At 49.6% G+C, this 24,699-nt stretch overlaps 3 protein-coding genes across 4 annotated transcripts in view; 2 read left to right on the top strand and 1 right to left on the bottom strand.

Moving 5' to 3' along the window:
* Window positions 1-3,749: 3,749 nt before the first annotated feature.
* TYW3 (tRNA-yW synthesizing protein 3 homolog) lies at window positions 3,750-11,760 on the bottom strand. 2 transcript variants are annotated; one of them, XM_061365043.1, is made up of 6 exons: window positions 11,533-11,760; window positions 11,276-11,356; window positions 7,234-7,332; window positions 6,414-6,485; window positions 6,002-6,135; window positions 3,750-5,174 (listed from the first exon to the last, which is right to left on the bottom strand). In XM_061365043.1, exons 1-6 carry the CDS (start codon window positions 11,704-11,706, stop codon window positions 4,946-4,948), a joined length of 789 nt encoding a protein of 262 aa, XP_061221027.1. In that variant the 5' UTR covers window positions 11,707-11,760; the 3' UTR covers window positions 3,750-4,945. The 2 variants fall into 2 exon arrangements, with proteins under 2 accessions (XP_061221027.1, XP_061221028.1); XM_061365044.1 differs by having other exon boundaries at window positions 3,750-5,160.
* Window positions 11,761-13,475: 1,715 nt separating this feature from the next.
* CRYZ (crystallin zeta) lies at window positions 13,476-19,913 on the top strand. The gene is made up of 8 exons (XM_061365065.1): window positions 13,476-13,956; window positions 14,282-14,434; window positions 15,515-15,678; window positions 16,445-16,496; window positions 17,183-17,332; window positions 17,745-17,846; window positions 17,931-18,026; window positions 18,276-19,913. Exons 1-8 carry the CDS (start codon window positions 13,846-13,848, stop codon window positions 18,435-18,437), a joined length of 990 nt encoding a protein of 329 aa, XP_061221049.1. The 5' UTR covers window positions 13,476-13,845; the 3' UTR covers window positions 18,438-19,913.
* A 1,690-nt stretch (window positions 19,914-21,603) lies between these two features.
* The window catches only part of ERICH3 (glutamate rich 3), a gene marked incomplete at its 3' end in the record, with an annotated part of 36,531 nt that continues 33,435 nt past the window's right edge, over window positions 21,604-24,699 (top strand). The window contains exon 1 of the mRNA XM_061365037.1: window positions 21,604-21,731. Within this exon, the coding sequence (XP_061221021.1) occupies window positions 21,712-21,731 (20 nt within the window). The remainder of the gene's footprint in view (window positions 21,732-24,699) is intronic.

Genomic DNA, 24,699 nt, shown 5'->3' with positions numbered 1-24,699 from the left:
CAGGAGTTCAGATGGCTCCCGTGTGTGAGACCAGTCACAAGCACTGGCTTCGGGTCGGAGATGGTGTGGGTGAAAGCCGCCGGGACGGACATCGAGTAACGGTGGGGCTGCCAGGGACGGTGGCTGAGAAGCTGCGTGCTCGGGGCTGGGTGGCCCCGTGGTGCTGGATGCTCCCCTCCCGAGCCCGGTGCCGCACGGGGCCGGCGGCACGGCTGGGCCCTGCCACGGGCCATGGGGCTCCGCATCCCGCCGGGCACCGCAGCGGTTCAGCGGGATGGATGCGCCAGGCGCAGCCGCGCCCGTTGTTGGGAGCTCGGTGAGTTACAAACCCCGGGAGCTCCCGTGTGCGGGTCCGGCGCCACCCCTGAGCCTGTTCAACGGAGAAACGTCGCGGGCACGTCCGGTGCAGAAACGAGCCCCGCAAGCGCCCCTGCTCCGTGTGGAGCCGCCCGCGCGTTACCGGTACCGTCTGTCACACACACGCTGCAGCCGCCGCGGTACCGCGGCTCCGTTACCCCCGGCCGGGGACGGGCGGCGAGCTCCGGGCTGCGGCCCGCGGCGGGGCCGGACACCGGCGTGAGGCGGCCGAAGGAGCCCCCGGAGGGTGCTCGCCCGGCGGCCGCGGCACGGAGCGAAGGTCCCCGAGCCCGCGGCGGAGCGGTGGGGCCCGGCGGGGAGAAGGGCTCGGCCGCTGCAGGAGCGGCTGCGACCTCCGGGCGCTCTCCTTCGGAAACCTCATGACAGCCCCGCACAGCCCGGCTCCTGCCGCGCCGGAGGGGGGAACGGTGCTCCCTTCTGGTAAGAAACCAGTTGGTTTTGACGGCAACGCTCCTCTCCCCACGGGGCCACGCAGGAAAGGAAAACAAAATGAGACCTGTTTTTTCCCCCCAAGTATAAAGTTGCCCAAAGCACCGTTTCTGCTGTTACACACAAACCGCATGCAGAAAGTACAGTAAAAGCTTGTGTGTAATTTCTGCATGGAACGTGGATGTTGCTCTCCAGTTTTGAAGCGGAGCTGAAGATGCTCTGACCCTGGTGTCTGAGTAGCCGCTGCCACACCAGAGGAGTGGGTGTGAGGCAACGATTCCCACAGGCTGCACGTTCCTGGTGGTGAAGCAATTGCTTCAGGAGTTAAACATTCTTCTTGATATCACGGTATGTAAAATCGAACTGACATAATATCACAAACTAATTGTGTATTTTCAGTAACCAGAAGTACCAGACCCCTTCTAACACTCCCATGCGTGTCTTGTTTAACAGTACAAAGGTATTTATAAAAATAAGACTCAATTTTATACAGTTTCACGTTGTCAAGTGCACAGACTGGGATACAGTGAGGTGCAGCACACACAGGAGCAGCGGTGGGGACTGACGAGCTCTCCCTGTCCTATGGAGGGTTTTGACTCCAGCAGTTCCCACCGCAGTCTGATGCTGTTACTGCTCTGCTCTTGTGAATTGATTGAAGTGCTCCAGGCTCAGGGGAAGAAGCTGCTCCAAGCAAGTGCTTGTGCCTGTGGCACACGCTGTGGTTTATATGTAGACACTTGTCTGAGTGCCCCTGCCCATGGCCTGTCCCGCTGCGGGGCTGCTGCACGCTGTTTGGAGCACGGCCGCTGGTGCTTGCGCTCCAACCTGAGGAGTGAGGACCTGGAGTGACTTTCTGGTATGATGGTAAATGTTATGGATGGGCAAGACCATCCATCACCAGAGTGAATGACTGCAAAGGGAATGAAACTGTGATTTTAAGCTTTCCAGTATTTTAACATAGAATCAGCTGGGTTGGAAAAGACCTTTAAGATCATCAAACAGCAAAAGCAAGTATGAAAACTGTGCTGAAAATATCCTTTTGTGCCCAAACACACTTACAAAATGAAAAGCTTTGCCAGTTTTAGGAATCTTGATGCTTATCTGTACTTCTTTCCCTGCTGTGAACCCCCGAGATGCCTTTCCAGGGCTACAGCATGAAGCCTTTTCTGTCTCTGTGGCCAAGCGCTGTGTTGGAAGTGTAACAGAATTAGTTATAGGGGCTGGAAATAGGAGCTGGGCCTTCAGGGGGTGAAAAATCAGGAGAACCTTGTAAAACTGCTCTGTATTTTAATGACTGCAGTAACATGATTCCCTGATCATGGAGAATCACGGGCTGCTTGTTCTTGTTGTAGGGTCTTGTTTTGCTTTCCTGTATGAGGTCCGCAGCAGTGCTCAGTAATTGGAGTTAGCAGCTATGAAGTAATGAGGTGCAGTGCTTTGGGTCACCTTTCTGGGTCAACACTGTCAAAAAATCTCCCTGAATTTGGCATCATTTTTAAGAGGAATGTGGGATCGTATCACATATCAGTTCCTGACAGACCCTATTTCTAGAGGACACAAATCCTGTACATGCTGTCACACACTGTAAGGGTTTGGGACGTTATTGTAGTGCTTGGATTGCATTCAAAAAGAAAAAGGGAAAAGGAAAAAGCAGCTTCCCCCCAAAATGAAGTATTTGCATTGAATACCCTTCCCTCCCAACACATGGCCCCTTGAAAGTCCTGGTTTCTACACAGAACCAGTGCCCACGATCCCTCTCCACCTCACACAGGTGCATTCATGACTGTATGGACATGGGTGTTATCCCAGTCTGAACTCTGATAGAGGCTGCTGGGTTCAGGAATATGGACTGTTTGGGCTGGGACTGACGTCTGATGAAGCTCCTTCACATCTCAGCTTTTTCTGTGCTGAATTTTACCTTCCCCGTGTGTGGTGGAAGAGCAGAGCATTGCCAAGAGTGTGGCAACTGCTCACATTCACTGACCGCATCTACAGCCTCTTGCAGTCACGTCTAACAGAGCAGAACCTCACAGCATCAACCACCCAGCCCTTCACTTGACACCACAGCAAGTGCCAACTCTTCCATGGCCAGTGGTTTGCTGCCTGAGACCAGAACTTGCTGGGGATGCTTTAAATGCAGGAGCCAGCCCTCTGAAATCCAGCCCCTGCCTTTAAAAACAACAGCAGCCTCCTCTGCATGGAGCTGTCTGCTGGGTGAGGAAGAGGGGCCTGTAGGGTTGTGGTACCCCACCAGCTGGGATGGGGATGGGACAGGGACAGTCAGTGAGTCCCACCAGTAAGGATATAGATGGGGACTGGGATGGGGGCAGCCAGCCATCAGCTCACCAGGACTTTGCTGGGGTAGGTGGCCAGCGAGATCCACTCACCCCTCTGCAACGGGTTAGACATTGCTGTTTGTTGGTGGAAGTCTTGGGGCTTTGGTTGGAAGAAACCTGGTTGTGCCTCAGAACAGAAGGGAAGGTCTATGGAAACCTGCTGTTGTGAAGGCCTGAAGCAAGTGCCTGCCCTGGCTCTGCTCTGGTAACGCAGGGCAGCCATGTGCACCAAGGACCCTTGGCTGCTCCCGCCTGCTGCAGCACAAGCTGTGGGACAGTTAGACTCAAACACAGGTCAGTCCACCTAAATACAAGAGGTTTGGGAACAGCATATACAAGACAGCACTGTTTCTTGTGGTATTTCAACATCTTACATACTTGGTCACCTCACGAGCAGATGCTCTCTATCTTTCACATGTGTGAAGGAGGGAAACAGCAGAGCCTGCTCCTTCTGCCTTCTGCTCAACTGCAGTCTTCTTGCAGGGATGGAAATATGTTGGCTGCTCATTCTCCCATGCCCCAGCCAGGTCCTGAGCCCTTTCAAGCCATCAGAAATAGGGTGAAAGCAAGTGCACGGGGCTGTTCAAGCTGCAAGTCACTAACACAGACGAGAACACAAAAGGCTCAGGTTTATTGTTTCTGGCATGCCTGCTGCTGGACACGCAGCCCAACAGATCTTCCAAAATCTGCTTGAAGCCCCCAGTTACTTTTCCCTTTGCCTGCACCTCGTGTGCCAAGTTTTCACAGCGGAGTTAAAATGCCCCCAGGATGTGGGCTCATGTAATAGAAACAATGACAGTTCTCTCCCCCTGTGAACTGGGGACTGCTGCACCAGAGACCACTTCCTTCAGGCAGGGCCTTGCTCTGCAGTGTTAGCCATCACTCTGCCACACAAGGCTGGGCTCAGAATTCCTTGTTCTAAGGTTTACAAATGCACCATTTCCCCCCAGAAACACACGATGAGTAGGAAGTGCCTTTTCCAGCAGTCCCATACAGGAACACAGAGTACCGCACTGTTTCAACCTAACACTGCATGTCAGTGGTTCACAGTGGTACCAAAGCCCATGGCTGAACTTTCTGCCCAAGGGCTGCAGCTGAAGCTGAGCACTGGCCACGTAGGATCCATGTAAGTGAAGCCAGGAACTCTCAGTGCATGGGGCAAAGAAAAATAACATCGGCCACTGGCCAAGGCAAGCAGAACACAAGCACAGCGGGGCTGGGGCCTGAAGCAGTGAGGGACAGGAGAATAGCATCAACTGTGCTGCCCGCTGCACTGCTCAGGAAGGATCCTGGATGCACCCACCATGGCCAGCACAGAGCAGCACACAGCTTCTGCTCTCCTCACCTCCACCGCACGTACTGCTCTTCTGCTGACTGACGTGAGGCTTGGTGTGATCTGAGAGGGCCACCTGTCTTGGCACATGCTGCTTTGCAGCAGGGATTAAAAGCCTTCAAGGACAACCACCCAGTTTTCAGAGTTTCTCTGCTCTGCCAGATGACCTAAACCCAGGACTTGGAAGTGAAATGCTTCCACAGAGAACATGGCCAAAGGTGGCAGCAAACCGGTTATTTCTGTGATAACCGACAGAGTAAGAGTTCAACAGTGCTATTACAAACCCCACAACACTCTAAGGTTTTGTTCTCTGTGCTTCTCTGGTATCAATCCTGTTCACAATTACTTTTCTTCCCAGTAAATGTCCACGAGGGTGTTACTACTTAGAACAGAGCAGTTTGTATCTCTTACAAAGAGCATTACAACAATTATTCAGTTTGCCATTTGCTTTCAAATGCCTTAGTCTATATCATGAGTTCAGCAAAAATACCAAGATTGGTTTCTGCATCATCCGCAGGCTCCAGTTCTTCACTGTGGTCCTTTGGGGAGGTGTGTGCTTCTTGTTGCTGAATAGTCTTCCTCCTTCTCCTGCGAGTATACACGGCGTGGTTCTTCCCCGTCTCCTCAGGTGAGGTGTCTGCACTGGCAGGAGCTTCCAAAGCCAACTCCAAGCATTTGTAGAATCTAGAAGCAAACAACTGTGTAGCTGTTATTTTTGTAGGTTTGCTCAGGATCTGCCCTGAGAAAGTGATGCTTCTGTGCTATAACCAAAATGTGCTATGAGAAGAGAATCCTGAATTGCAATGTTCCAGCCAACACTGGAAGAAAAACCAGAACCTCAGCACACGTCTTGTGGACACTCTTCGTAACGTGGTGTCAGAAATCAGCCAGTGGATGTGCTCATGTGCCGTTAAGTCCCTGTTAGTCTTACAGAAACCATACACTGGGACCAGGATAAATGTCTGATGAATGATGGCATTAATGATCAGACGGACTGCTACTATTAGCAATTCCTTTAACAACTAGAGAGATCTCAAACCTATACACAATGAAACACTTGTTTAATTGGGTATCAAGGCCATACAAAAAGAAGCTGCTCTTAGTCCACGTAGGTGTCTCTCTTTTGGGTCCTCATGCTCTTTGGCTCTTCAGCTTGCTCTCTTCCACAGCTGGAGACAAATGCAAAGAGCCAAAGCGCCTGTAACCTTCCACCACCTTCCTGAATCACCAATTTGGAAACTATACAGAGAGTTGGGTGGATTAAAGTGTGTGTTACAATCTGAGTGCTTCTGAACCAGTTACTGTTAACAGAGCTGTTATCATTAGACAAAGTAACTTAAACTACTACTGGTCAGTAACAAACAGTCTGCAAACACATGTGGTTTGTGCCTTTTTGCTTAAGTGGTTTAGTCGGAGCTCAGAAAATCTACGGACATTGTATTTGAGACTTTGGGAAGCTGTCTGGTTTGGTGGTTGGTTTTGTCTTTTCACACCAGACAGACAGGACAGGTGTAATCTCACAAACCTGTCAATCCTCCGGGTGTTTTCTTCCATCTTCCGATTAGCAATGTCTATCAGAAATTCCATGTATTCCTCAGAGACCATCAATTTCCCCTTGTGGCTCAAGGGAACTTCCAAGCAGTGAGTGCTCCGGACGGCCTAAACACACACAGAGAAGGAGTTATGTAGAGTAAAGGGTTTTATTTTATGAAGGTCATTTAAATAATATGGGGAGTTCATTACAGGAAAGAGCCCACTTATTCATAGGAGTGGTTAGTTTGCTCTCAACCAAAGCAGAAAGGTATTTCTTTGCTACAGCACACCCTGTGACAGCTGTCTGCCACTGCCCGGTTCACATCTTGCCTTGTATAAATCCAGGTTAACAATAATGATATGATTTGGTTACATTCCTTACAGGGAAGTAGAAAAGTCCTTACCATCATGATTTTTCCTCCTCTGCCAACTGTAATACCAGAGTTCCTGAACCCCGAGTTGACAGCCACTGAATGCTGCAGAACAAATAAATGCTTTAAACAGGTCTTGCACACTTTCACAGCAAGAAATAATTACGATGGGTTGCAATGCAACTTGCTATCTCAGCATTGCAAAACCCCTTATTCAATGCCATCTCCCCGTGAGTGCAGTAACAGTTACCCTGACATGTTTTTAAGATCAAACCCACACAAATTGTGGCTGGTCCTCCAAGAACCACAATCACTCCTGAGTCTCTGATCTTAATCCATCAGTGCAGACGGCACACGAACGTCTCTCGGGACTCAGCACATGAAGAGCTGGGAACCACACAGACACTGGTGCAATGCTTTTATAGCTAGAAGTGCAGCAGCACTGTAAAAGAAGCTAATCAGCTTCCTTCTACGTTAATGAAGGAACAAACCTATCAAGCATCACCCTCCAGAGTCATTCTGGGGGAGCAGAAGGCAAAGGTACTGCTCAGTTAGTTGAAACACTGGAGCCAAAATGCATGTAGAAGCCCATCACTTTCAGTCAGCCAAAGCAACCCAGGCTCACTGGGGAAAATTTTGGAGTAATTTTGTTTTCTAAAAGTCCAGAAAAATCTCTGCTAAGTTTAAAGCTGTTTTCTTCATTAGCTTGCTTTTCCTACCCTAGTTATGAAACATACAGCACATCTGGGACTACTCGCGAGTGCTGAAGCTTATTCAGGAGCAAATACTTTTACATTAACAGCCAGGAATAGCACAGAACAACAGTGCAAGGTTCTTATTGATGTAGTTTTACCAGAAGCTGAGCATCTTGCAGCTCTTGACACAGCACGTGAAGAACAAATGGTTCAAACTTGAGCACAACGTCACCAGTGGCTTTTTCTAGGGCTGTCATCTGGAAAAGACACCAAAACATTTATATTAACACTGCAAGTGTGTGCTGTTACAACAGAGCAAAGAAGAAAATAACAGCTAGTCAGTGTGTGAAACAAGCACTGAAAATGCAGCAGACAAGTCCAAGAGACCAGGTTTGTTCAGTTACTTTTGGTTTCTCACTGCTTGTAATACACAGAAATGTCATGGATTTCCAGGATGCTCTTTGCTAAACTGATCAGGTTGATAGATTTATCACAAGATAGACTCTAAAAACTTGGAAAAGTGTGCTTCCCTGTTTATTTCTTTGTACATTCAAACAAATGGATTTAAAAACTTGGAAAAGTGTGTTTCCCTGTTTATTTCTTTGTACATTCAAACCAATGGATTTAGTCAGTCCAGCATGGGAAGAGCAGAGCCTTACTGCAACCACAGGAAACCTGAGCAGGGGTTACTGTGGGCTTTTACAGATTACTTTTTTAAACTGTTCTTTAAACTCAGAGACATTGAGTTTCTGGTACATTCCTTGGCTTCAGAAAGCTTCCTGGGGGTCAGCAGATTAAACTCATGGCGTAACATGCTTGATCACATTTTATTCCTAGTTTAAACACCAATCCACAGCCTGCTCTGTAAGAGTCACAAGGATAAAGAATGAATGACAGGTTGAAATTAGAGGCAGAACTTACCAGACAAGGAAACAAATGAAGGAAGTAACTTCACAATTGTAATAGTGAAGTGATCCCCTTCAGAGCCCTCAGCTCCGGGGAACACTTCCCTGCTAGTGGCAATTCTGCCTGGGTTTGAGAGTGTGCAGGCAGCTGGGAGACATCCCACACAGGTTACTATCACAATTTCTCTACTGCTCTATGCCATCTTTATGCAGAGAAATCTTAAGGCTGATATTCCTTACTTCCCCTCAGAAAGGTCACTTTAAGGGAGTTATATTACTTATTTCATCGTATGATTCTTTAATCATAAGCACTATTCCCCCCTCCCTTCTTGTTTTCCTTCACTTGCTTAATTCACAGCACTGAAACATTTGCTAAGTTAATCTGAGGAATTCCAGCTTCTCATTTCGGTTTTCTCATACTTTGCTGTTTTGAATAGCCTCTCTCATCTCTCTTGTAAAATGAAAACATGCAATCAAATCCTCAGGAAATATAATCAAATGCATGTGTTTTTTTAAGACAAGATGGCATAAAACCACTAACACTCTCTCCTTTAAACATGGAAAAGTATTTAAAGGTTTTTAGGCAGCATCTCCTCCGTAAATGTTCTCCCTTTTTAAGTGGAAAGCAGGTCTCTGAATGGCCAAGTTTGTCATTTGTGTGCCAGATTTAAAAGATGCCCCAGTAATCGCAGCCGTGCTGGAGCCGACGGGCACCAGGAACAATCCACGTCCCATGATGAGTGCCGTGCAGGGGTACCTGAGCCAGCCCCCGCAGCGCCTGCCCGCGCCTGGAAGCGAGGCTCCACGGAGGAGCGCGTTCCGACCGTGGCTCCCGCAGAGCCGGGCTCGCAGGGGCCGTGCGGTGCCTCCCCATGGCACAAGGCAGCAGGACACGGGCACAGGCAGCGGTGACGGTGCCCAGCATGGCAGGGACCTGCCACGGGCACCGCGATCCCGGCCCGCGTGTTCCGTGGTCCCTTTTTCCCCATGTCCGAGAACTCAGTTCCAGCCCCTGAGCACCACCGCCCTCCGCCGCGGCTGCAGCCCGCTCAGAGGCTTGTCCCCGAGACACACGTGTACCAGAGGGCACACTGTGAGCTGTGAGCAGTGTTGTGATGGGCTGAGGGCGCTCTGCAGGGTTTCTGTCTCTGGAGTAATTCAGCAGATACTCCAGGGACAGCTTTTCAGCGAGAACACAACTATACCACACTGACCGAGATCCCTGCGTGCGGCACTGCCCTGAGCTGCTGCTGTACAGCACTTGCTTCCTCAAAAGGCTCATCAGTATTTTTGTAAAGGTTTTTTATTACCTCATTGTGTCTAAACCATTAGTCTCCTGCAAACAAAATTCAACAGGGAACCACTGAAAGCAATTACCTCACAGAAGTACCTCTCCAAGTGTGAGGCTCTTTCCACGCAGTGCGAGGATAAAGGGATAAAAAAAATCCCAAGCAAATATCCCATGTTCATATTGTTAATATGGGCAGTGAGATCAAATGAGCTGACAGCCAAAAAGCACAATGCACAGCACACAGCATCCTGACTTCCCTTCTCACTTCCTAAACACTGTACTAGCAAAGATTTACTAGACATGAAAAGTAAATGATGCTACTGCGTAGCTTCAAAAGTAATCAAAGACATTGTTCTTACACTTGCAATGCATGCATCAAAAACAAAAATGTGAGGTGTCCCTGCCCATAGGAGGGGGCTTGGAACTGGATGATCTTAAGGTCCCTTCCAACACTATTCTATGCTTCTATGAAAAATCCTCTTTACCTGCTAAGGGGGACAGGAAAACCCAGAGTGCTTCTTGTTATAAGTGAGCAGTAACTGACTGTGTCCTCCCCAGCCTGAGCTCTGCTGAGGGCTATTTCACCAAGCTCTGCTCTGCTACAAGAAACACTGATGAAAGCAAATACACAGAGCAGATTTCTCTGTGCACGTGTGAGAATGCATGCATACGGCAAGGTGAGCTCTGCATTGAGAGACCTTGTAACTGCTGCTTTTTGGGACAAAGCTCAGAGATGTTTGCAGAGACAGGATCATTCTGAAAGTACACTAAAAAGCCCCACTATATATATATGTATAGATACATTATTTTTTTTTTTTGGAGGGGGGAAAATTTCAAGTTACTAAATCTAAGATGCAGTGTAAGAGTCACTGTTACTGTAGTTTCAGGTGTCTGTAACTTAAAGGCTATCAACACAGCAGGCCAGGATGCAGGCAGGCTTAAATTCAAGTCAGTTTTGATGGCTTGAAGGAGTTAGTTATTCCATACACAATGAGCATGCTCCCTGGCATGCTCACCTGTGCACATCTACCTTTAATGGAAACAAAGGAACTTGGTTCTTCTGGAACTGCTGAGCAGAACAGCAAAGCAAATGTCCCTCACTTATAGACAGTTAAAGAGGACAACACTAAATATTTGTTAATCACAACTGACCCATTCTGAAAGAGATATTGCAATTCCTGGAGGTTCAAACTGCTGGAGAATGGGACAAAGGGCACACTATCCTGCCTCTGTCCTGCAGGAATGCTGCTTGAGTAAGATTCATCCCAGATGCTGCCTGAAACAGAACTCTTGCCAGGCAAACACCCGGCTCCATACAGTGATTTACCTGGGTATTAACAGGGAATAAATACATTTAGCCCAGTATGGTCTGCACTGTCAGCACTGCCCAAAGCCCAAGCAAGCATGCTACAAAAATTAAGCTTGTTTTACTTCAGGATAGGAAGGCTTTCAAATCAAACCTAGTCTGCTGTTGATACCTTGCTGGCAATCCAGAAAGGAGGGAAAACAAAGATCAGGTAAAAAGATCAGAAGTGAAAAGTACAGTGTTATACTGACAGTAATCCTCCAAGGAAGGAAGAACATGCTTAGAAAAGCGTTATTCCTGCTTACTCTGAATAAGGGCTTGGAAAAACAAGACTCACTGGATTAGAACTGTTTTTGGAAAGGCAGTCTCCTGCTACAGGAGCTACAGTAACCCCGGATTTCTTGTTGAGCGGGTGATGGGGAAATCATGTGGCTCCAGACAGTAAGAAAGTATCAAAGTATCCTATTAGCTGCATTTGTAACTATGCCAACAATTTGGTGTTGCGTTTAAAAGCGTTCCGTTCAAAGCAGGTTTTGAGTACTGGAGTGGCTGGAGAAAGCCTTATTTTGAGGTGACAGTGCAAGTTCACCTCAGGAACAGCAGTAAGCTCCTATTTCACATGACTTGGATTCTTTCCCCACGTGTTTTCCACGGCACCGCGAGCATCACTGAATAAACACAACCGCGTGTCCTCTCACCACATCGTCCTTCGCGCACGTCTCGTGTGTCACCAGCAGCCACGCGCAGTTCGTCTTCTGGATCCCGCAGCTCTGCGCGTCCTGGGGATGGGGAGAAGCCACTGAGCTGACCCGCGGGGAGCTGCGCCCGGCTCCTGCGCAGCGCAGACCGGCCCCTTCGGAGCAAACACCGCCGGTGTCACACATCCGGCTGTCAGCGTGCCCAGTGCTGCAGACCCGCCCGTGTGCACGCCCCGACGAGGGACCCCCGGGCTCACCGCGGCTCTGCCCTGCGCCAGGACCAGGCGGCCCGAGCAGGAGCTGGTGGTGCAGAACCGCGACCGCCCGTTGAGCAGCTGCACGATGGCGGCGGCGCGCTCGTCCAGGCCGCCCTTCCTGCTGGCGTCCGCCCGCGCCAGGCGCTGGGCCTTCCGCTGCACGAACTCCGCCATCGGCGGGGACGGGGTCGGGGACGGGGTCAGGGACGGGGAGGGGACCGGGATCAGGACCGGAATCGGGACCTAAGACCGGAGACCCGAACAGCCCCCCCGCGAGGCCGACGGCAGCCTGCGGGGGCCAACCCACACCACGTGGCGGGGAGGGCGGGCGCGGCCTGCAGCTGATTGGGAGTGTTAGGGGGCGGGGTCTGGCGGCGCGGGGCGAGGCCTTGGTGGCGTATCAGAAGCGGGCCCTGGTGATGACGAACATACCCGGGGCGGGGCTTGGGGGCGAGGGCGGCCTGGTGGGCACAGCCCGCGCTGACGCCGCTCGGAGCACGCCCGTTTCCAGCAGAGCAGCCGGTGAGCTCCGGGAGCGCGGTGGGGCCTCTTGTGCCGGTGCTTCCCCGGCTTGAGGAGAACCAGGTTCCGCTTCCGGACCACCCCGGGCCACGGCTGCCGGCGGCTGCTCGGAGGCGGGGAGGCCCTGGACAGCTCCGGGCCGCCGCGGCCGCGCTCTCTTGCCCCGCCCCTGCTGCCCGGCGCTCGCAGGCGCCCGTCTCTGTTCGCGGCGCTTCAGCCCCAGCGGCCCGCGGCCCTCCCTGTCTTGCGGGCGTCTCTCGCCCTCTCGCTACCCCTCTGGCTCCTGCCGGAGGCCCGCCCGGTGCTGCGCGTCCTGGGGAGCCCGACCCCGGGGAGAGGCGTCTGCGGCTCTCCACAAGCTCGAGCGCCGCTCAGCGCCGGCCCCTGGCCTTGCCGCTTTTTCTCCCTTCTCCCGGGCTCTGCCGGTCGCGGCAGCCGGGGCCGCTGCAGCCTTCGCCCCGCTCTCGCCCTTCCCAGCTCCGGGGTGCGAGGGCTCCTCCCCTCCCCTCTCCGTCCTGGGTCGCCCGTGCCGGGATGTGCCGCCGAGGCACTCGGGAGCCTCCGGGACGCTTGTGCTGCCGCTGCCCCTCCGACAGGCGCCGGCTTGCGCCCGGGGCTGTGGCCTTACTCATCGATCATCGTGCAGGGTCACTTAGGGAGGCCTACAGGTCCAGTTGTTGGCCCATCAGAACGGGAGCCTTTTCCTTCGGTTTGTTGCTATGTGCAGAAGTGACCTGAGCTTCAGGAGTTCCCTCACGGTGCAGGTTCTTGTCATGTCCCCAGGGCAGTGTTAGTGTATATCCTTGTGACCGATACCCTCCCTGGCTTGAACGGGTAACCACAAATTGGAAGCCTCGTGGAAGACTAACAGTCAGGAGAAAGCCAACAGTGATTAAGTCAGGTGCTCTTGAAAGCTGTAATCATAGCTGGGATAAAGCCTCCCTCTGGCTACAGACAGGAGTTCTTTAGCTGGAGTTGGCCAAAAGTGATCTCTTGGTGTCTTTGAGGTTCCTGTGTGCCTTGTGATCCCCTGCTGTGTACCTTGTAGGATTGGATCCCTGGAGGAATTGTGTGTAACTTCTGTAGCAGGAGTATACCTGCTCGTGGTGTTTTGTGAGAATACTTCATGTTTGCAACTGGAAAACACAGCTTCATGTATTGGTACATGGCATCGCTGTGCTGGGGCAGGCAAGGCTGTGAGCTGCGCTGTGGCAAAATCCAGCTGGAGTTAAGGACTGGGATCTCAGCTATCTGCTTTTTGTTTTAATGGCCTGTGGTACCTTCTGTTTCTGACAGCTGATGAGGAGTGCTTTGTGTTGCCCTTTTGTCCTGTCATCACATGTAAGTTTAATAGGAAGCAGGAGCAGTGACTGGCACATCCCTGAACTGCTGACCCTGACATCCAGTGTGCCAGCATGGAACAGTAAAGTGTCACAGTTTTTCCCCAAAGCACTGTGCATCTCTGCCCATGTAATAGCACTGCAGTGGTCACAGGAGCTGCTGTAGAAAGCCTTCTGTGGATAAATTATTTGCATGTGATTTTCTTCACATCCACAAAGTCCTGCAAATGGTAGAGGTCGTTTTCTGCCTTTTGCAATGTTTGGGGGGGGGAAAGCCAACCAAGAAAACACTACCCCACCTACCCCCATTGAGATCAGCAGTGAGGGTCTGTTCAGGCAGGGGCTTAGCAGGTGGGGGTTGGATTTCTTTGTTTTGAAGATGCAGAATGAATTATGAAAGCAATACAATACTATTGTGTCTTTTGCTTTTTCCCCAGGTACTCGGATCACTATGGCAGCCACAAGAAATGTGATGAGAGCTGTCAGAGTTCTTGAGTTTGGTGGCCCTGAGGTGCTTAAGCTCCAGTCAGATGTTCTAATTCCTGATCCAAAAGAAAATCAGGTAATAAGAGTTCTGTGAACTGAAGCAATGATACAGGATGGGTACACTCAGAAGAGAATGAACTGCACACAACCTTTCATCTTCAATATGTATGGTTTGATCAGTGTATTTGTACTTCCTGAGACATCACATTTAACAAATGTGGGGGTTTGCTGGTATATGGGCTGTGTGTTCCACATAAAGGATTTCCTGAAAGTAGCTTCAGTTCAGCACTGGATTTTTGCTGACTTTGTTCACGAATTCAATTAAAATGCCATGATACTGTGCTGTGAATTGACATCCTGACTCCTTTCAGTGATTGCTCAAGAAGCATCTTTTCTTTCAGGTGTTAATTAAAGTCCATGCCTGTGGGATAAATCCTGTTGAGACATATATTCGTTCTGGAAATTATGCCAGAAAGCCAGCTCTGCCCTACACTCCTGGCTCGGATGTGGCTGGGGTGGTGGAAGGTATTGGGGAGCATGTGACTGCATTCAAGGTATTTACCCATCGAGGTCTAACTCCCTGTTGTTTCGTGTATCTTCTTGGTGTGCTTGCTCCAGTTTTATTGCGTATGATCATGCAATCTACTGAGGGGGGAAATCACCTTCATGGGCTGGTAAAAGCAAGCAGCGAGGTCATGCTGGCAGTCCGGCCTACAGGGGGAACTGGAGGGAAGTCTTCGATGCTGTAACCTCCCAGAGTTGAAAGGCCTCAGAAGAGCCTCTGCTCTGCAGTTTGTCTGCTGGCAGCAGTAATTTTAGGTGCACAAAACTCGTGGTTCAGAACTGTTCTGTGGCATTGCAGAAGCTCTCATTTTCATTGCCCTGTAAAATGGAGGAGAGCATGGTTCACTTTGTTATCCTGATGGAATCCACAGTTGTAATGCTGATGATGCCTGTGTTTTCTTGTGAAGTATGCTTGTGTTTGAGGTAATGATTGCATATGGAACTGCAACATTCTGATCAGTGTATGCCCCAGGCAGACCCTCTGGAAACGCTGATGGCCACGCTCACTCTGTGCGTGCTCCCAGTGCTTGAGAGCCAGCTGAGCTTTGTGCCCCCCTCTGCAGGTAGTTAATATCACCCAGATCAGCATCCAAACAGGAGAGAAATCAGAGCTGAGGGGGAAAATGCTGACGTGAGAACAGCAGCAACACTGAGTTTCCTCAGAGTATATTAAGAGTGTGTCTCTCTTTCCATGTTCAAGCAAAAGCAATTGAGAAATGACTCTTATGTTTGTAAAAGCTTTCAAGGTTTTGCATTTGGCACCTGTGGGTGGAATTTTTTAATGTTCAACTTCATTAAAGTTAGTATTAATGAGATAGTAGGTTTTCGTGTTACACTGTAGAGTGGGTTACAATTATGACGCTTAAATATAAGTACATGAAATGATGTGGTTTGTGTTGCATGGATTGTAGGTATCCACACTTCTAAAAATCTTCTCTGTGACAAATGTAACTGGTTATTTTTAATAGGGGAGCTGTTAGAAATAGCCCAAACTTCTGTGAACTGGTTCTTAATGTGTATTAAGGAAAAAAGAAATGATTGATTTCTGTATTTTCTGCCCTTGTTTCTAGAAAGGTGACAGGGTTTTTACCATCGCTACGATCTCGGGAGGATACGCAGACTATGCAGTTGCTGCGGCTAATAAAGTCTTTCCTTTGTCCGATAAACTGGACTTCAGGCAAGGGGCAGCGATTGGAATACCCTACTTCACTGCTTACCGTGCTCTTTTCCAAAAGTAAGGTGTCAGATCTACTTTTGTGCATTTTACTTTGGAGTGTTTAAAATATTGAAATTCATACTTTCATTGTCCTATGAAATGGGGTAGATCAATGAGTGGAAGATGTTTAAAACACCAGTTCCATTTGTTACCCTGATGGAACAGTCAGGTAACTGTTACCTAGAAGCTGTATTTTGCTGTTAAGTATTTCTTCTTGAGAGAACAGATCTGGAAAGGCTTCTCTGACAAGTATCATGTAACAAAACGTGTAGCTTTTTCAGTGCTCATTGGTTTTTTAGCTAGGGAAGATAAACAGGAGCAGTTCTAATTTCTTAATTGAACAGTGTGCTGTAGGGCAGAGCCACATCTACCCTTCAGCTGAGAGTCTGCACATCCTGAGCTGTTGCCTTAGACTAGTATAAGGAGTAAAAGCCCTTGGTGCCTGCTCAGTGAGAGCTTAGGACTGGAAACCTGGTTTGGTTTGACAGAACAGATGACTAGAACTAGTGGGGTTTGGTTTAAGATCTGTAACAGGTGAAGATCTTGCACTGATGTTGAGCACCAGCCTTTTCCCTGCATGTTGTCATTATTACTTACATTCATAAATGATGCAGCTTATTTTGCCTCCCCATTTTTCCAAAGAGGCTGATGATACCTGTTTAGCCATAACACATGTTGGAAATGATGCTGTGTGCAAGGTGGGATTTGGTGTCAGTATGTGCGGTCTGATAATGCTGGTCCCGTCCTGCAGTCACAACGCCAATATTTTCTCTTTTCCATGCAGAGGTTGTGCCAAAGCAGGGGAAAGTGTGCTCGTGCATGGTGCAAGTGGGGGAGTAAGTATTTGGAGAAGGCAGGTTATAAGAAGTGCTGCCTTCTGTCCTGAATCTGCTTTTGCCTGTGGTAGCATGTACAGTCACATTTATATCAAGAAATGGATTAGCTAAATCAGGATTTTCTCTCAGATACAGTAGCTACATCTTTCTTAGAGCAAGCCCCGTTATTATGAAGAAGCATGAAAGTGCAGGAGTGGTTGTGTAAGGTCCCTGGCACAGAGGGCACACAGGAAGCATACTGCTGCAGTCAAAAGTTGGTCTGGAAGCTTTGTAACAAGTCATGCTCAGGTGAAACGAAGAGCAGGAAGCTGTGATTTTAACATCTGTGCAAGTTTCAGGTTTCCTGTGCAGTGTGTAATGCTGGTATTGTAGCAGGTGATTTGTGTCAAGTGTGTGTGGCCCAGCTGTAACAGACAGACAACATTCCACATGGATTTATACCAAATGCTGATAGCTACTTAAAAACTTCAGAGCTTTGCTATGCCTCTGTAAATACACATTTTTTTTAAAGACTGGCTATTTTTACTATCCAAATCTCTTCCTAAGGCTAAAAATTTGTTACTAGGCCAACTTCTTCAATGGGTGAGTTGAAATGCTGGTACAATCTATAAAACTTCATATGCTAAGAAAAAAGACTGATTTCTTTTTTTTTTTTTTTTTAACGTTCCTCTTTTGCCCTGCCTCAGGTAGGGATAGCAGCATGTCAGATTGCCAGAGCTTGCGGTTTAAAGGTTTTGGGTACAGCAGGAACTGAGGAAGGCATGAACATGGTCCTGCAGAATGGTGCTCACCAGGCATTTAATCACAGAGAAGCCAACTACATTGATCAAATTAAGGTAAGTCTGTACCAGGGCTAGGTGGTGCTGCGTGTGTGCTTCTTACTAACAAACTGTGAACAGTTGCTGGCAGAAGTTTTTCAAAGTAGATCTATGTGGGATCTACATCCACCCACAGTAGTGTGCTGCCTCCTTCATTCCTGCACAACTTTTCCAGGCTGGAAGAGCTGAGCTTTCTTCCAGGCAGTGGCATTCAGAAACTTGCATTCCAGCACATTCCAGTGTGGTAACATGTCATAATTTGGCAAACCAGAGTATGCTGAAATTAAACGTAGCTGTCAGCCTTAGTACAAAGGCTGTATTCACAATTCAAACACTGACCCATGAAGTGTGTGTTATCTGTAGCGTATGAGGTAAACAGTGGCACCCAACACTAACTGGAGCTATTTAAATAACATCTGATGTCCTGCAGGAGTACACAGGGATGGGAGGAGTTGATATAATAATAGAAATGCTCTCCAACGTCAATCTTGCCACTGACCTGCAACTGCTGAACTACGGAGGAAGGGTGATGGTGAGTGGGTTTTGTCCCTGACTTCAGTTTGTGCATCACAATTCAAGTTACATCTTGAACCATCTTTTAACTCATTTGTAACAGGTTGTGGGCTGTAGAGGTCCCATTGAGATAAAACCAAGAGACACTATGAGTAAGGAATCCAGCATAACTGGAGTTAGTCTTTTCCTTGCAACAGAGGTAAGAAGCGCTTTTGTTTCACAGCATGTTTCGTTGGCTTATTCCAACTCCTGCTTCAGGTTAAATCATGTATAGGGATGAAAGCAGAGTCACTGTAACTGGCTTGTTCATTCCTTTACACCTAGAGTTAATCTCAGAACATCACAAAGTACTTTTGGGTTGTGAAATATGGTTTAACACTTGCATGAATACTCAGTACTTTCCTGAAAAATAAAGACCTGGTGGTAAACGCTGTTCTGTTTCACACAGGAGGAGAAGCATGAGTGTGCAACAGCACTCCTTGATGGCATAGAAGCTGGCTGGTTGAAACCTGTTGTAGGCTCTGAATATCCACTGGAGAAAGTGGCAAAGGCGCATGAAGACATTATTCATGGTGGTGGTGCTCGGGGGAAGATGGTGCTCCTTCCATAGAGTTACATTGGAGCTGTTCCAGCAGCACCTTTGGTTACCGGATTCAGTCATGGTATATTACAAAGCATACTTTTGATCAGGTTTGCCATTAACAGAAAATGCTACCTTACATTAATGACATTAATGATCAATCTATTTTCTTCTTGTAAGAAGCAGAGTTTCCTATATTTTAAAGTAATTTTTGTAGATTTTTTTTTTTAGTTGATGTGCAAATAATGGACTTCTCCACTGCTGTAGCCTTGTGGGGCAGGAGAGCCTCACATCTAAGGCAGGATTTGATATCCTGCTCTCTGTGGGTCAAGCAGATAAATTAATGTACATAATTAACTGTATGTATATAGCTGCGACTCTGAAAATTCCTTAGCCACAAAATTTGTCATCTTATTCATTTTTTGTCACATAATTTACATGGAATAAAAGCTTTTACTGCCAAAATAGTTCACTTTCCATTTCAAAAGATGGGAAAAGAACCTCTCAAATATGAACTCTTTGGGAGCAGAGGCAGTTGTTGCTGCACCTGACTTCATATCTGAGGCCAAAGCGTTCCAGGTAACACAAAGGGATGGTGACTTCGGAGCTGCACGCTAATAGCTGCTACTCTGCAGTAGCTGTCCAGCCCTGATTTGACCTTTGTCAGATTTAAAGTGCCCTGAATCCCTGACTACAGTGTGGAGACAGAGGCTGCATGGGGTGCTCAGAAGTCATGTTGCTTCATAACTGAATGTGTTTACATGGTTGACTTGTTCCAAATACAAACCGATTGAGGAAGGGCAATTTCTTTTCTATATTGATGGTTCTTACCTAAGATCTCATCTCAGTCTCTCCTCTGGCAGGTTAAAGCCATTCCTCGTTGTCCAAAGGAGGGTGGCTTTAGGAGGCTGGAGGGTTTCTTGCAACCCCTTTAGGCACTGGAGCTGCTCTAATAGTCTCTCCTTAAGGAGCCTTCTCTTCTCCAGGCTGGACCAGCCCAGCTCTCTCAGCCTGCCAGAGCAGAGGTGGCTGTTGAGTACATCAGCTTTCTCCATGTTGGGTGTCACCAGCTCTCCTGTCTTATTTACCGGTGGTGGTACATTGTCTCTAATCTTCCTTCTGTGGCCAACATATCTGTAAAGGCTCTTGCTGTTCTTTGCATCCCTCTCCAAATTCAGCTCCAGTTGTGCCTTAGCTTTTCTAATCCATCCCTACACATCTGGGCAGCATCCCCACATTCTTCCCTGGAGCTGTTCTTTGCCTGGTTTCATGTTATTTTCTGATTTGAGAGAATGTGAGATGAAGAATAAATATTGATTTTTTTATTAATAACTGAGTGTAGATATTGATCTGTTCCTATGTTTAAAAATGAATTCTAATGCTTGCGTTCACCCTTGGGTTAGCAGTTGATGGTAGCAAAGGCTGGTGTCAGACCTGTTTTTGGCTTCTGCCCTTCTGTTACACATAGATCAGTGTTTTGGTTTTATTAAAGGCACTACCAAGGTCTCATAAGGTTTCATCACTGCTTTAAGTTGGGAAGTGAGGCTGAAGCCCAGGACAGGTGGTATCCTGGAGGCAAATATTGTTGTGCAAATTATAGTGTGCTGGGGAGGAAATGAGTGTGGATTTCAAGAGTATGAAATTGTGAGCAATAACCGGGCATGTATCACAGGAGAGGAAAGGAGGTCTTTACAGTGGGGCTTGTGAAATAGATTCAGTTCATACTTAGGATGAAAGAGCAAGGTCTTGGTGTTGAACAGGGAAGGGATTATTTTTCTGATGCAAGGTTGAGTAACGTACAGTCCCTGTGGCAGTGCATCTCCTGTGTTTGAAATGAGCTTCTTGGGAGGCCACACCACGTTCTAGATTCAGGTTTGCAACATCGGGCTCTGTCAGGGGTGGGAAGTTCTCTCTTGATGCCATGTTCATTTAGCTGGGACTGCTGCTCAGGCGGTAACTGGAACTTACAGGTAAACGTTTCTTTTAATATACCATAGAGACACGGCTTACATAGATATATATAGAGAGATACTTTTCCTGATGATATATATATATATACACACATTTTTTCCCATTGCTATTAATCCTTTGCAATCTAAGTATTTGTATTTCTGCTGGGGGTGGATGGTATTGAGATACTAAGCCTTTATTCTCATTACTGAACACAGGACTATGTGGGACAGGCTGCGATGCCCCAGCGGAGGGCAGCTAGTCTCCTTGTAGCTGCCCTTTCCATAGGAGCAGGGAGCTGCGTTTCTGTGGAAGGCTGAGGAATGGTTCATCCGGAGTAGGGGTGGGTCGGGAACGCCTTGGCTGGTGGTTCAGGTGAAGGTGTGAGTGCTCCCGTCTGCTCAGGCTGAGCGCGGGGTGAGGCTGGGGTGGTGTGTGGAATCTGCCATTCCACTTGGGAACGCTGTGAGGAAAAACGGAACTTCTAATATGACCGAGGTACAAAACTGCAGGTCAAGAGCAGTGGTTAACGGTGGGTATGATCGTGGAGGTGATGATGTGCATGCGAAAGTACAGATTTTCGTTCAGACATACAGTGTATAAAATATTTAATCGTTTGAATCTGGCCGTAGCTGAGGGTATTGTGTGGGTAAGAGGCTTACGGTGCCCAGCAGCTCCTTTCCTCGGTGCTGCCTCTGCCGCGGGGCTGCGCAGCGCTGGAGCCCAGAGCAGCTTCTCTGTGCGCCAGGGGTGTTTGTTAGCGGAGGGTTTCTCGCCGGAAGGTGTCAGGGTCGTTCTTCTGCTCTGGCCGCTTCGCAGCTTCTCTGCAGCGGTAACCGGAGGGACCCGGCAGCAGGACCCGGCGGCGCTGCGCACTGTAACGTTTACCGTCCGGCCTCGATGTGCATGGGAACGGAAGCATTGTTTTAATAGAACCAGCGCTGGGCACAGGGTGCAGGAGGCGCGAGGGGGCTGCGGGAGCCGGGGCGGTGTAGGCGGCACTGCTGCACGGATGGGGCCCGTGTGCGGACCGGTCACTGCCGTGCAGCTGAGGCAAGGACTCGGCCGTGCCCCTGCCCCGCTGCCCGGCCGGTGTGGGCGGCACTGCTGCAGGGATGGAGCCCCTGTGCGCTCCGGCCACTGCCGTGCCCCTGCCCCGCTGCCCGGGCGCGCACGTCGGGGCCCACCCAGATGGGGGGGGAGCGGTTGGGAAGGACCCGCGCGCAGCCGCCGTGCCCCGGCCCCGCCCCCCGGGGAAGCCCCGCCCCCCGTGTCCTAGCGACGGGGACGCGGCGGCTGCGGGACCCTCACCTGCCCCGAGCCGCGGCCGCCCCGAGCCGCCGGTGCCGCCGCCATGAGCGGCCCGCAGCCAGGGTGAGTGCCGCGGGACGGGGCCGGGCCTGGGGCTGGGCGCGGCGCTCCAGTGCGGGGGATGGCGGGGGGGGTGGGTGTCCGTGTGCTGCGGGAGCGGCGGGGCCCGGGCGCCCTGACCGCGGCCTGCGCGGGACTGGAGGCACAGCGGAGCGACCCTCGGGGACCGGCCGCGGCTGTGCCCCGGCTCTGGTCCCGCCCCGGGTCCACGGGGGTGAGTTCCAGAGCACCCAGAGATGGGAGTCAGGGGCACCGGGCATCCGCAGAGCTCCATCCCGTGACACAGCCCGTTCAGCGGGCGAAGCTCTGGGCGAAGAAGCGGTGCTGGAGTGCTCCCGCGGCCCTGTGGGCAGTTTCAGGACTGGAAAAATATGAAAATACTTTCTGTGAAGAGTTATGGGAGCCTCTTTTGTGAAGAAATGTGTAGAACTCCATATAAAATCCAAGCTTGCTCTTGGAAGATGATCTCGCTGTAGTCACCACGTAAAGCACTTCTGGACACTGGATGGTGTTAATCCGGTTTTTGGGAGACGTGTGCTGTGGCTGATGGGGTTCACTGCACAGATGTGCCAGGAATGCTCCAGTCTGCACAGGCACAGAAGACAGTCACAGTGACAAGCTAACAAGGACCTTGCAGTGGTCTCACTGCAGCCAGCCAGGGCCGATGAGCTCCTTCCTGCACACGTTCAAGCAGACACACAACGTGGTTTCAGGAGACCATGGCCTCTCCCTCCCTTAGTTATCACTGAGTAAAAATGTACATGTGATAAAGGTCCCGTGGGCTTGGAATGAGCCAGTTGGTTATTGTTGGACTCCAAAGTCCTGTCTAGGTTCCAAGCCACCTGCAGACATCAGTGTTTTTGCTCAGCAGCTGTGTTCTGGCATGGCTCCTCACAAGCACAGTGCAGTTGTTGAAGTTAGTACCCGTGGAAGCCGGAGCTGTGAAGTTCAGGGGTGGTGCAGGATTTGTGCTGAAGGGTGCAGTGAAGACAGCAGCAGTCCTCTGAATGCCTGCGCTGGCGAGTGGGTGACACGATCCCGTTCTCAGTGATGGAATTGAACCATCCCTTCATTCCTCAGCCAATGCCGGGCCATTCCCAGCCAGGATTCACAAAGTCCTTATCACGAGGATTTAGCGGCAAGTCCCAGTTCTGCAGAAAACTACTTTTCCCCCTCTGCAGACCCTGACAGGAGCTTATTTGGACATGGGCTATGGTTCACGGTGGGTGAAGAGCTTTGGACAAGGGCCTGTAGGGACAGGACAAGGGGAATGGCTTTAACCTGCCAGAGGGGAGATTTGAGTTCTCCCGGCTGAACAAGCCAGGCTCTCTCAGCCTTTTCTCCTATCACTTTTGTGGCCTACCCTGGACCCTGTCCAACAGGTCCATGTCTTTTCTGTACTGAGGACTCCAGAGCTGCATGTAGTACTCCAAGGGGAATCTCACCAGAGCAGAGGGCCAGAAGTCTCCAGAGGGATGTGGGACAAGCCAATGTGAAGGGCCAATATGACCCACTCCCAGAGTTCTTCCCAATGGTTTAATGGGTCTTAGTTCAGGCCCAGAACATTTCCTTGTTTCCTCCAATACCCATCTGAACTTTGAGTTTAACTCAGCATTTTTGAGAACCAGCCTGTTCATAATTCACATGAAAACAATGCATGTAAAGAGGCATCTTTGAATCTAAAGTTGCTGCATTGCTGTGCTCAGGTGGAAGCTGCATTTTAACTAGTTATGTGGTCCATGAAGTATTAGATGGAAGGCAGTAAATGAGGAGGAACTAGGTTGAGTTTCTCCTTTGCCTCCATATGCGGTTGACGGTGATACCATAAGTCAATACTTGGCACAGTTGATGTAATCTGGTTGTTTCAAATGCAAATGCAAAGAGTGGGTTAGAAAAGTGACGAACAGTTGCTACAGCACCAGTGTTTAATCAACATGTGCAACGGGGTGAGCTGGACTGTTTGTGTAAGGTTTAATTTAGTGCTGGTAGGCAACCTGTGAGATTACTGTGAAGCCCCAGGCAGAATTCCTGCAAATCTATGACCCCTTCTATTTATTTTTTAATTGTTCTTTCTTTCCTTCAGCATGCTTTTTGAATTACCCCATTGGAAGGTGCGTAACAGAGGCACAGTGGCACTGAATGTAAAGCCAAAGGAAACAAGAGATCAGTCCCTTGTTGTGTGATTAAAACCTCATGCCTGGAGAGCCTGGGGCTTGGCTGAACGTGTCAGGCACCGTGTATCTGAGCGTGTATGTTTCACAAATGTGAATGGATTTAGAGTATCAAAAACTTGACCTCACTTACAGCCACTTCTGACACTTCAGGTCAAAACTAAGGCCAGGTTGGAACCTCCTCTGGGGGAAGGTGTCCCTGCCCATGGCAGGGGGTTGGAACTGGATGAGCTTTAAAGTCCCTTCAACCCAAACTGTTCCATGACTTTCTGATTCTCTGGTCTCTGGAGGTGCCTTCCAGCCCAAGTTATTCCTACAGGTCTGTGCAGGAGCTGCTGCCTGTCACCGGTGCAGAAGGGCAGGATGGAGCACAGGCTGTGTGCTGGGGCAGGGTGCTGGTGTGCAGGGACACTGCTCTGGTGGTGTGCAGCACATGCGGGTATCTGCCAGGGCCCGTGCCAGGGAGCCAGTCTGTGCTGCTGGACTCAGCCAGGACCCCTGTGGCACGATGGAGACCAGCCAAGGGTCAGCTTATTGCCAGTCTTGGAGGAGACCTCCAGGGCTGGGCTTCCTGGACCCTGTGCCTCGGCAGTGGTCGCTGTTTGATGCTGAGCTCCTGTATCTCATGTAGAAATGGCTTGGTTCTGATATGAAGCTTCCAGATGCATAAGATATTGCTTTTACGTAATGCAATGGGCATTTATCTGACAATACACTGGGATTCATCAAGCTGCGTTTTGTGCCACACACTTTTGGGTAGCTCTTTATAACTTAAACAGTTGTAATTTGGCTCTCAAGGG

Source organism: Neopsephotus bourkii, unplaced genomic scaffold (assembly GCF_033783945.1).
Source record: "Neopsephotus bourkii isolate Nb327-2 ecotype Australia unplaced genomic scaffold, CSIRO-AGI_Nbou_v1 NB_1269, whole genome shotgun sequence".
Lineage (NCBI taxonomy): Eukaryota > Metazoa > Chordata > Aves > Psittaciformes > Psittacidae > Neopsephotus > Neopsephotus bourkii.
This window is presented reverse-complemented; position numbering and strand designations above follow the sequence as displayed.

Bases quoted from the DNA above. Each gene is read 5' to 3' on its own strand.
- TYW3 (XM_061365043.1), bottom strand. From the start codon at position 11,706: ATGGCGGAGTTCGTGCAGCGGAAGGCCCAGCGCCTGGCGCGGGCGGAC. The intron at 7,333-11,275 runs GTGAGAGGACAC...TGTCTTTTCCAG, and splicing joins CGTGCGCGAAGGACGATGTG to ATGACAGCCCTAGAAAAAGC. The intron at 5,175-6,001 runs GTTTGTGAGATT...ACAGCTACACAG, and splicing joins AACACCCGGAGGATTGACAG to TTGTTTGCTTCTAGATTCTA.
- CRYZ (XM_061365065.1), top strand. From the start codon at position 13,846: ATGGCAGCCACAAGAAATGTGATGAGAGCTGTCAGAGTTCTTGAGTTT. The intron at 14,435-15,514 runs GTATTTACCCAT...CCTTGTTTCTAG, and splicing joins AGCATGTGACTGCATTCAAG to AAAGGTGACAGGGTTTTTAC. The intron at 15,679-16,444 runs GTAAGGTGTCAG...TTTTCCATGCAG, and splicing joins TACCGTGCTCTTTTCCAAAA to AGGTTGTGCCAAAGCAGGGG.